We start from the raw sequence: 12,294 nt of genomic DNA on the forward strand, positions 1-12,294 counted from the left end.
TTATGTTTAATTTTGTCATTAATTTCAGTATGTGATGTAGTCTGAACCGTTAACATACAGCAGGACGAGTCCATGCTTTCATATTTATGTCAAATTCTGATCCTACAGTTTGAATGTTGGGGCAGAAATTGAGACTCATCAGACCAGGCAACATTTTTCCACTCTTCTGTTGTCCAATGTTGGTGAGCCTATGTGAACTGTAGCTTCAGTTTCTAAGGACCTTGGAAAGAAAAGCGACTGGACTTCTTAGGTTTCTTGAAGATATTTCGCAGTCAGTTTTAGAAACAAAACTGTGGGAGGAGAAGAAATGTGTAAAAAACAATGTTTACTTTGTTTTTTCTTTACATGGCTGTTCTTTTACAGAGACACTGAGAGTCTGAGTTCTTCCACCTGAAATTGTTCATAGACATTTAAGTGATTCAGTGTTAAACATTATAAAATTCTGTACACATCAGAACAACAAGTAGAATTCTTGCTGGTATGTTCACAAATGAAAAATAATCACTTATTAGATATAATGAATTCACCAAACCATCTATTTGCATATTTTACATGTATCTGCAAGTATTCTGCACCCAAACCACTGGTTCAATGTTCCTAATGTAGTATTAAAACATTAAGCCTCTAGACCAGAGTCAACATGAGACACCAGGGCTTATTTTAAACCGACAGACGCTCCTGAGACAAATGCTCAAACTTACTATTTAGCATATGCACTTTAATACAGAGCCTCTCTACAGACAGACAGGCTAATCCAGCCTTCTAAGAAAAGGTTTCCAAGTTTTTTTTAAAAAAATACACACATTTACATATATTCATACATTGGTATTAACGCCTAGAATTGATATATATATATATATATATATATATATATATATATATATATATATATATATATATATAGTCACAGACAGTGAATAAATTCATGTATCCATGGGTAAAATCTAAATGTAACATAAGAGATGTTTGTTTGATCTGCCTTTCAGAATCGTTTCTAGTCCTAGTCTGAAGGAGATCAAAGCAAACTTTGTTGTGTGTTTAAACACATGTGGCACCGGACCCCTATGTAACTGCAGGTATGACAGCAGTCACTGGTTGCAAGGGCGGCCCTGAAGAAGACTGTCCAGTCCAGTCTTGTTGATGGTGCCATAGGCCTGCGAATAGCTGCCTAGTTTGGCTCGTGGGTCGCCAGCTGCTGCCACGTTACAGTTAGTCTGAAACACTTTCTTGCTGAACCGCGGTGGTGGCCGGGCCTCATGCACCTGAGTGGTGGAGCGATGGTTCTGCATGAGAAGAAGAAAAAATTAAACCTGGTCAGACACACGTGACAGTGACCAAGTTTCTTTTCTTGCCCCTAAAGCCACCAAGCCACCAAGTTTCAAAATCCTCAAAAATGTTTTAAAAGTCACTTCATTTTTTTTTAAATTGCATCTGTTCTTTCATATAATATTTTACATGGATGTAGTGGACTGACCAGACGTGCTGATGTGATGTAAAGCCCAGAAGACAAGGATGTCTCATCTTTGCGTACTAACGGGTTATTCTGGGTGTGGTTTAGGGACGAGGAAAAGGAATGGTTATGGGCCACGGGGGCTGAGCGACCACGCTGCAGAATCTGGTCCATCGACTAGCAGAAGTAGGGTGAGGAGACAGAGAAAAGTACAAATGGTAAGTACAAAAAGAAACAAGGCTTACATCACTAAAGGAAAACAAAGCTGAAGTGGACTGAGGTCTGACGCTTACTACACCAGCGCTGGTGCCCTCTGTTGGTGATGCAACTGCATTACTGTAGCTGCTCTGTCCCACTGGTTTCCTGCTGGCTGTAGTGGATTGGTAGGAATGAGGAGGACCACCTGGACTCCGAACAAAGACATCTGAATGAAGAAAACAAGAGTTTGAGGCAGTATAAACACAGCTGTTGTACTGTGCTCATTAAATACCTGACTTTCTGATGGCTTAATAATTATGCTTTTCAGGAATTTTCAAACCCCACCATTTTTTAAACAAAAAGACAGGTTTCATATTTTACACCAAAAAAATAAACTCTCATACTTGGGGCATGTGTGATGGGGTTATATGTAAGTTTTCCTATGCCAGGGCCAGCTAGAGGGCTCGTCTTCTCTGCTGCAGGTGGGGTGGATGCATTCACCGCCTCGGTTTTGCCAACTCCTGTACATGGAGGCGCATGGGTCGTCTCGTCAGTTTTTTCAGGTTTTGGTTTTCTTTCATCATCACCATCTCTGATGCTGTTTGCAGCCACTTGGCTCTTCACTCCTTTATCACACTTCACACTGGGCTTCTCACTGCTGCTGACACAGCTTCCTTCCTTTGGCTGGATCAACCTCAACATCCCTTGGTTAGTTCTCCTCTCCAGTATCATCTGCAGGTTAAAAAAAGATACAGACTCTAGCATTTTTAACTAGTTTGATTAACTTCCAGTTGTCTCATTTGTATAGAAAATTCAGAGACCATGAATGTTCAAGCATGATCACACAGGTATTGTTTTAAAGCTACCTTGTGTGTCCAATGAAGCACTGAAAAGCCACCTTTTGTTTTTAAACTGTGGAACAGTCTGCCTTTTGTTATCAAATGATGACTTCTTGAAAGAGATAAGCACAGTGAACCCAATTCAACGCATTCTTTATAATGACCAGCAGAGACCGGAACATTGGAATAATTGTATAATTGCAGTAGATGTATTGAATTATACTGAAACTGAAGTAAAGCCAGATGTTTCAGAAGTTGCCTTGGAATCTTTCGGTTTTCAAAATCTCTTCAGCATTAAAGTAATGCAGTGAAAACAAATATGGATTAAAACAGCTCTTGTATTGCTGCCACAGTGTAACTCAGGTTAATGCAGTAACCTGAACCTGACCATCACAGAGGTTGAGGCAGCACTCCTTTGAAAGTGTTTTTCTGTGACGCGTTCAAAACTGTCAAAAGTCCGTTTATTAAAGTGAGCAGATTCGAGCTTTGAGAGCAGAGTTACCCCTGAGAGCATGAACCTGCTGCATCGCTCACACACCAGAAACTCTCCTGTGTGTGAAGGCTTCGTTGTGCTGTTGAATTTACATGTGAGTAAATTCATCTTGCAAGTGGCAATGAACACCTCCGCTCGCGAAAGTAAATTATTTCCTCCTGATTACATTTTTTTTACTGCACGCAGCTTTTGACATAAATATAATTCCATAGTTGTGTCTTAAGGCCTAACCATGAATAAGATCTCCAAATTCAATGTGCCACAAAGTCCTCTGTACATTTCATCAGCTGCATTTGTTTACATGCAGCAATGTTAATATGTATCATGCCTGCTTTATAAATAAATATAATACAACTCATGATCCGACTGAAAATGCTCAGCTTGAGGATTTCGCTTGGGACTAAATTCACTAATTGTGTGATGGCACAGTAACTATGTCCATCTTTTATATGCAGTCTATGTCTTAATATTTAGAAAAGCAAGCTGAAAGCCCTAAATTCTTAATTTGGAACAACGTTACAGCACATTCTTATGCTGTGAGGGATTTCATTTGTTCTTGACTCATTTTTTGAAATGTATTTCTAAATTTTGAAACTGTATTGTTTTCTTACATTTGCTTCTTTCGGTCTTGCTATGTGAAGCAGGCAGAGTTGCATGTTTGTGTGAAGGGTCCTACAGCCTACAGAGCTTTTTCAGTAGTTTTTTGTAGTATACCTCAAAGTAATCTGATGTACTCAGTACTCAAACTCAGTTATAAGTCACACTGTACCTCATATAGTTTGTTGCGGTATTGAACCACAGATAGCTGGATGTCATCATCCACTGGCAGCACTACGTCGTAGTTCAGTGTTGGCTCTTTGGCTGGATTGTGAAATCTTCAGAAATGGATAGCACACTTATAAACATATGACAGCACACATGAACATATAATGACAGTAAAATCATAAAAACCATTTACAGATTACAGATTTACCACAAGGGGAATAACACACAAATCTATTCAATCTGACCAACTGAGCAACAAGAAAACAGAATAAAATTTGACCACAGCTCCTAATCCAGGGGCCAGTCTGATCCTTAATACCTGGCTAAGTATGGGTGTTGGAGGGCTTGCTCTGCAGTTAGCCGCTTGTCTGGGTTGAAAACCAAGAAACCCTTCAACAGGTCGAGAGCATCGGGAGGCACAGAAGGCTGAAGAAGATCCTCCAAAGGCACCTGTGGTCTGGTGAAGGATGAACAGATGAAGAAGAAGAATTAACAGGGGTTTATTATAGTGATCTGTCTTTCAGTTTCTGTGGCCTATTTCACCTGCTGTTGCTCAGTTTACTGTTCTGCTGCATCAGTACTTCTGCTCCTTAAGTATTTAATCAGCCTTGCTTCCACTTGTAAGCTCTAATTCTAGTTTTTATGCTGAAGTGGAGGAAATTTGTTAACCTAGCTCTGTGTTAAGAGTGACAAGGTCAGCTGAGGCCACGCATTAACTGTACACACTGTGTACTCACATAAAAATAAAGGGCAAAAAACGCGGGGTTAGTATTTAAGATTACCAGATTCAAACAGACATTTGATGAATAATTTTATGATTTTCACAACATAAATTGCAAACATAAAATATTGTCTTACTTTAGTAACATTCTCTGTATGACAGAGGATCCATATTCTGACTTGATTGCGAGAATATCTGAAAATTAAGGCATATTTAATCAATCCAAAGTAAAAGTAAAATGTCAAGCAGTTAAATACATTTAATCTGGACTTTTGTGAAGCCACCTTCTGGGCTGGGATGTGGAATGGCACTCATGATCTTCTCTATTTGGTTGATGGTGGATGTCCCAGGGAACAGGGCTTTTCCCAGCAGCATCTCTCCCAGGATACAGCCGAGACTCCACATGTCCACGCCTTTAGTGTACCTTTGGAAAATACGCTGATTATTCAGAAGCACCGCCTAAATTTAACGTTTAGACTCATTTCTGTCAGTGAAAAACAAGCGTTAGCAGCAGACGCTCAACACAGTCGGGTACCTTGTGGATCCCAGCAGGATCTCGGGAGCTCGATACCACCGTGTGGCCACGTACTCCGTCAGTGTAGGATTCCCACTGTCCTCTTGGATCTGGTTGAGCGATCTGGCCAAGCCGAAGTCACACAGCTTGACAACACAGTCAGAGTCCAAGAGCACATTGGACGGCTGTGGGAAACAGACAAGAAAAAACATTCTTACCAAAGAGAATTTTCTCAGGTTTCCAGTGCTTGCTTAAAAGATGAAAATGTGAATATGAATGTTCAGTGAGCAGAAAATGTGGGATGAAAAACTATTTTGTGATGCCAAGGACCATTTTGTGAGGTCAACTCAGCAGAGTTTACTGCACAAACCTGCATAGGATAAGGAAATGCCACAGTTTTACACAGGCCACAAAGAAAAAATAATTAGAACATTAACATGTGACAAGAGCAAAAGTGCACTGTACATGCATGATACAGGCATTCATTTGGGATTTTTCTAATCCAAATAAGAGCATGCTTCTCACATTCTCACATCTGTTCCATCTGCTGTACCTTTTGGTCCCGGTGGATAACATTTCCTGAATGCAGGTATTTCGTGGCTTTGAGGAGCTGGTACATCACGTAACGTTTATGGATGTCTTTCAGTAGGGTGCCTTTCTTTATCACTGCATGCAGGTCAGTATCTGGTACAAAAGCAGAAACAGGAAAAAACCTGTTATGGGTGTTTATGTAATGATCCAATTCTAAATAATCATTAGTTATAAAGATAACCATCTACGGTGTTGTTGAACATACAAATCCTCTATGAAATCACACACGCTAATTTTAATGCAACGGCATGGCTGAAATCAAATGAAATGTAAGCAGTGGGAGTCTGCACTGTAATGCTGCAGTACTGTCAAGGATTAGACTGCATAGACAGGGAGGGCAGTCTGTGGACTCAGCAGTAAGACAGCACAGCCGGCCAAGAGAAGCAGAAGCCCACACACACACACACCTTTTCAGTGCCAGGTTAAGCTACTAAGAGCCCCCGGGGCCTTCCTCATGCTGCTGTGTTACAAGCTCAGATGATGAGCTGGGCTTTACACTCACCCATATATTCAAAGATGAGGTAAATGTCTTTATCGTTCTGTGCTCTGATGACATTTAGAAGCTTAACGATGTTGGGGTGGCCTCCAAACTCCTGCACACAAAAAGAAAAGGTAAACATGCTTACTCTCAAACACAAAACTCACACTCTGGCTACTGTTTGACCAGTAATAACTGGCAATGGTTTTGTGACAAGGTTGTGCAAACAGCAGGGGAAGGTCACATGAAGGTAGGTCAGCAGATAAGGAGGGAAACATTTATGTGATTTATAAAAACAACATGGAAAAACACATTCCCTGTTTACTTATTTTGATATTTCAAAAAGAATTCACAAGGATTCTTAAGAATATTATATATATGCAACAGTTTTGTGGAGTACTAACAGACTGAACATGTCACTGGTCGAGTTGTAGAATATTATTAAATTCAACTAAAGGTAATTTACATGTAGAGAGATCCAGTACAGTCGGTGAGACTGAGACTGACATTATCGTTGTTTCAGTCTTCATAAATGGAACTAAAAGACATGACAGTGATTTGGAAAAGTGTTAAGATTATTTGACAGGAACATAATAAATACTTTGGTTACCTGGAGGAACATGATTTCTCTGAACGTTCGCTGTAAAAAGAAAAAAGAAGACACTGAGGTCATGATCAGGAAATATGCAGCTGTAAATCAGGTGCACACAAGCCACCTGTCCTATGCAAACACTTACTAAACTTGTCTTTAAACAGATAAAGGAGGAAATTAATACCATGTAATACCCAGGATGAGATACAAGCAAAATGTAAGAAGTGGCATGACAATCGTGAAGCAAGTAGAGCTGCTTCTACTTTTGCTTTAACAATTTATTCAAATGATTGCTTTTCAGTCAAAATGAAGTGGACATTTGAAAGACTGCAAGCAGGAAATGCTTAATTTCAAGTACTTAAAAAGAAAATTATGGAAAAATAAGAAGCCGCTTTTAGGCCCAAGGGGGTCATGCTGACAGAGTTCTTTCATTTGTTACAGCAGCATTTTTTTTATTGTGTCCTGAAAACGAGATTATTGAAATTCCACTTCTTTTTCTTATATTAACATATCTCGGGGATTAAATGTGTAGCTACACTTCTTACACGCACAAAAAGGGGAGTCTCACTGTTTAGGCCACTCAGGATCAAAGTGAGCTGTATCTGGCCCATGGTGTAAAATGAACTTGACATCCCTGCTTTAGAACAACAGCATTGTTCCACTTACTGCAGATCACATGGTACACACCTGGGCATCTGTCCTGTTTCTGAAGGCATCAAAGATCTTTTTCACAGCCACAATCTCGCCAGTCTGTCTGTCAACTGCTTTCCAGACAATGCCGTAGGCCTGAGGCAAACACAAAACGCAAGTAACACGTCACCAGGATGCTTCTTGTACCTACAGGATTGGGCTTATATCCTGTGCAAGATTTTAACTATAAAAATCAAAATATGAGAATACTGGCATCTGAGTTCAGTTAGGACCACTGTAAGTCAAAATGATAACTTATTCCTGCAGATTTAAGTAACTATAAATTATTCCCATCTGCACTGTGGACTTGCTCTCCCCACAGCTCCATGTGCATACATGGAAAATAAAAGACGGAAAGAGCATCAGCAAGAACCCAGCAAAGAAGAAAGATTCTGAGTGGATGTGGTTTGGAAAGCAGTTTGCAGATGTGCAGCTATAGTGGGCAGGGTAATGCAGCTTTACTGCCCTTATGAGTCTTACCAGTAGGATACAGCGAACTAACCCTGCCTGACATCATACATTTAAGTAGTTCTTCTACCAGCAGCTAATCCTATATTCATTAATAATTTTGATTTTTGCATGTATTTAAAACCAGCTAATATGCTGTTTATGTAGAGTCACAAACTGTGTATTATTCCTGCTGGACTAATCTTCACTCCATCAAGAATACAAATCCACTATATGCACCATGTAAAAAAAACTCTTGATCTCTATATTGAATAAAACATGGATGACATGAGCTCTTTGACTTCAGTGATAGCAGGGTGTGAGCAGCGTAGTGAAGCCAAGCATAACAGAGGCAGCAGTGAGGCAGGAGATTATAATACACTCTAATGATACGTGGAGGAAAGAGCACTGGGGATGTGTTTTCTTTTTTCTTCTTCTTCTTCTTCTTCTTCTTCTTCTTCTTTTAATCAAACAGCTGCAGAAAAACAGACCTATATAATACACTGACATTTTTTAAACCTGGTATTTGAAGCTATATTTAAAATAAAATAAAATACATCCACATTATGATTTTTGAATGCATCTGAAGTCATCTGATCAGAGCTGTTCAGCATCACAGTGCAGGTGTAGGATGCTGCCTAGGTGCAACAGGTTGAACAGCTGTGGGTAACATGAGTCAAAGCCACCCTCAGCATGTCCAGCCAGTTATGTGGTTTCTACGTGGCAGCTATCAGCTGGCTATTTAGAAGCAGAGCAACAACTTGATAATCTCCTGGGGCAAACGGTGGAAAGAAACTGGGCTGTTTTTAGAACTGTGGAAACTACTGGAGACAAAGAAAAACAAAAACAAAAGGGATCTGGACTCTAAAGAGAACAAGTGTCCTCACACACCAGCTGATCTGCAAAGAAAGAGTTTATTTTCTTGCTGCCAAAGTAAATAAACCTCTTGCTTAAAACACTGGTATCCACTGAGAACTGTAAGTCTGGAGAATTTCAGGAATTTAAAGGCTTAAGTGCAGAGGAAACTTTAACTGAATTACTGCACATGAAGGCAGAAGAGTTAGAGACTGCAAAAGAAAAAGAAGACTGCAGTGAAACTGTTTTTTTTTTTTCGGTTTGCTCAAACAGCAACTTGGAGTTTCGTTAGTAACTGTACAGCCTGAGCAAACAAGTTCATTTCCACTAAATTAAAAAGAGAGAAAAAGTTGCTCACCCCTTTTCCAAGTCTCTTCTTGATGTCATACTTCAGAGAAATGTGCTCTTCCACATCGGAGATGTTTGCTGATTCATATTTTTTGCTCATTTTTTCCATTCACTTCGTGCTCGTGCTCATTCAGTAATCATCACCAGGCTCTTTGATCACTCCTGGAAGAGATCAGGAGACTCTGAAAGCTGGCAGTCTGGTGGCGATGGCCGAATGAATCAGGAGTGCATCGTGCAATATTTCCATAACAATCAATAATTGGAAAGAATCTTACGTTAACAGGCGGATCTCTCTGCAGTGCAGGATCTTGGATCTCACCTGGCAACCCTCATGCGACCATATGAGTCATACCCCGCGTCACTTATCAGTCGAGAGGCGGAACAGTTTTTACCTCCATTTAGCGCCTGAAAATTACACCTGATTCAGCCTGTGCTGTGCAGTATCTCTTGTTATTTATCAAGGTGAGCTCCCACTGCTCTCTGCCTCTACTCTCAAAGGTCCTGCAGGAAACACACGGGCCAGTTTTGTCTTTATTTGTTGTCCTGACAACGAATACGCTACTGCTCGCAGGTCTTAAAGTGACCGCCGCACATGCGCCGCCCGCATCGCTGCTGTAAATGTGCTGTGAGATAATCAAATTGTGCAATAGATTACCAATTACCAAAACCAATAGCGATACTTTTAACGGCAGCTTATGTAGGGGAGAACAGGGCCTCACAATTTATGAGATGACTGAGTCATTTATTGCCATTGAGTTCCCCGACCAGGCCGATGCGGTGAAAGAGCTGAACCACCAGACACTGTAAAAGCATGGTTCTCACTTTGCAGGATGATTAGTTAACACAACAAAGCACACCTTTAGGCTTTTCATGTATTTTGACCTTAAATGTGTCTTTCTCTAAGGCACTTTGGTTCCACTTCTGTTTTTTAAATGTGCAGGTGACCCTGAATCCACCCTCATTATGATGGAATCAGGCATCACCAACGTGTTTATATACCACTCTTCATTTAATTCTGGGTTATTATTCATCTCTGGCTCTGCATGTCTTTGCCTGTCTCCCGCCCCTCACCCCCAACCCGTGACGGTAGATCGTTGCCCTTCCCTTAGCCTGGTTCTGCCACAAGGTTCTTCTTGATGGAAGGGAGTTTTTCCTTCCCATTGTTGCTAAAGAGCTTGCTCATCGGGGTCGTATATTATTGGAGCTTTATATTATTGAAAGGTCTTTATCTTACGATATTAAGCACCTTGAGGCAACCGTTGTTGTGATTTGGTGCAATATAAATAACATTTAATTGAAAAAAAAAAAAAACATCAGCAGAACCCGGCACAGAATATAACAGATTAAATGAGAGACAGGATGTGGAGAGGAGTTTGCAGATGTGCATCTACAGTGGCAGGCTAAAATAGCAACTTAAATAGCACTGCCTATATTATTCTCACCTGTTGGATACAGAGAAGCTGATCTGCAGTTGAGCCTGACTTCATGGCCTGTCTGAACTACACTGCCTGGCTGCCTACCCCTCCCTGAGTCTTGTTCTGTCAGAGGTTTCTTCGTGTTAAAAGGGAGTTTTTCCTTGGTGACAAGGACAGTATACTGGTCATTTAGATCTGAAATGACCAGCGGTAGCTGTAGCAATCACTCATTTCTATGCTGCCACCCTTTATAGTTAGGACCTGGAGCTCCTAAACAGCTGATAATTCTGGAACACAAATTGGACAAAGATTCTCACATCATGGAGGTGGAGCAGGAGTTCCAGGCTTTTCTGTCTGACCACGATACCACTGTGGTCCTCACAAACAAGGCCAGACTTCAAAAAGAGACGGGCAGCTCCAGCTCTCCACAGTTAGGTAGAGTGCATTAGACTCTACTGCCACCTGTGGTCTTTACCAAGTGGCGTTTCGTTGCAACTGATGTTGACTTGTTTGAATTTTCTATTTATTTATTTATTTATTTATTGTTTAGATTAAACGTCCTTGAAATTTTTTCATGATCAAAACAAAGTCAGACCACATTAGTTTTGATATTTTTGCACAATAGAGTTCTATTCCTGCACAAATTGGATTCGAGCATTTAAGGTATTCATGAAAATATGTATACACACACACACACACACACACACACACACACACACACACACACATATATATATATATATATATATATATATATATATATATATATATATATATATATATATACACACACACACACACACACAAATTATAGGTATTATTGTCCCTTTAAAAGTTATTCAGCAGTTCTAAGGGACTGGTGGAGATATAATATTTGACATATGACCCATCTGAATGACTTCCAGCAAGTCTGAAGCAGAAATATTGTTTCAGTGACAAGATATAGTCCACAATCACTTTTTGGCAGGTCGAAAATGGCATATTATGGGTATTAATGTTCTTTTAAAAGTTATTCAGCAGTTCTTGGAGAGTGTTTGGGATATAATATGTCACATGTAACCCTTCTGGATGATATCCAACAATTTTGAAGCAGAAACATTGTTTCAGTGACAAGATATAGGTGGCAATCACTTTTTGGCAGGCTGAAAATTGCATATTGTCAGTTTTATTGTTCCCTTAATGGTAATTTAGCCGTTCTGAGGGATTGTTTGAGATGTAATATTTGACATATAACCCTTCTGAATGACTTCCAGCAAGTCTGAAGCAGAAATAGTATCTCAGTGACGAGTTATGCCACAATCACTTTTTGGTAGCGCTAAAATGCCATGTTCTCAGTCGTTATTCTGAACAAACAAGAAAGAGTCATGGTGATACTGGCACAAACGGTCTTTATTGTTTTAACTACTATTCGACAGTCTTATAACAAATATGAACAACGAGAGTAGACATACTAAACCTGTAGGCATTAATTATTCGTGATGCGTGTAGTCATTCGTGACTGCGCTACACACCGAAAGCAACGTTCTGGAAAGCGTCATAATTCAGTTACAAGAAACGTTGAAGTTTCATAAATGCATACCTTTGCCTAATAACAAAGGCATAAATGTGTTTGTTTGCCCCCCCGCCCGTTATATCAGTTGCACGGAAGTAGCTGGCAACGCAAGTAATCCGGGCGCTACAGCTTTAAGCAGCTGCGCGCGCTCCCGCGGACGGCAATCAGTTTCTGGCAGACAATCACTTTTTGGCACAACACCGGCACGCCGTTCGTTTTCAATGTTTTGAAGCAGGGCTTGCAAAGCGTTTTCTAAAGGCTGTAGGGGGTCGATCGGTGGGGCTATATGATCAACGTCTCTGTTCAATTCTGCCACGGCTTCCAACAAAGCGTCAGGAATGCTGCG

The 12,294-nt window shown here is 40.3% G+C and overlaps 1 protein-coding gene across 2 annotated transcripts; it reads right to left on the minus strand.

The window, feature by feature from the left end:
- Positions 1 to 892: 892 nt before the first annotated feature.
- On the minus strand, positions 893 to 10,189 carry mapk15 (mitogen-activated protein kinase 15). Of its 2 annotated transcripts, XM_082521263.1 has the most exons (15): positions 9,257 to 10,189; positions 8,992 to 9,143; positions 7,329 to 7,427; positions 6,660 to 6,689; positions 6,074 to 6,164; positions 5,534 to 5,664; positions 5,002 to 5,165; positions 4,751 to 4,890; positions 4,604 to 4,661; positions 4,065 to 4,202; positions 3,750 to 3,855; positions 2,053 to 2,380; positions 1,744 to 1,874; positions 1,475 to 1,627; positions 893 to 1,283 (listed from the first exon to the last, which is right to left on the minus strand). In XM_082521263.1, exons 2-15 carry the CDS (start codon positions 9,088 to 9,090, stop codon positions 1,089 to 1,091), a joined length of 1,863 nt encoding a protein of 620 aa, XP_082377389.1. In that variant the 5' UTR covers positions 9,091 to 9,143; positions 9,257 to 10,189; the 3' UTR covers positions 893 to 1,088. The 2 variants fall into 2 exon arrangements, with proteins under 2 accessions (XP_082377389.1, XP_082377390.1); XM_082521264.1 differs by lacking the exon at positions 7,329 to 7,427.
- Between the last annotated feature and the right edge of the window lie 2,105 nt (positions 10,190 to 12,294).

Source organism: Aulonocara stuartgranti, assembly GCF_965226115.1.
Source record: "Aulonocara stuartgranti genome assembly, chromosome: 22".
NCBI classification, from domain to species: Eukaryota; Metazoa; Chordata; class Actinopteri; order Cichliformes; family Cichlidae; genus Aulonocara; species Aulonocara stuartgranti.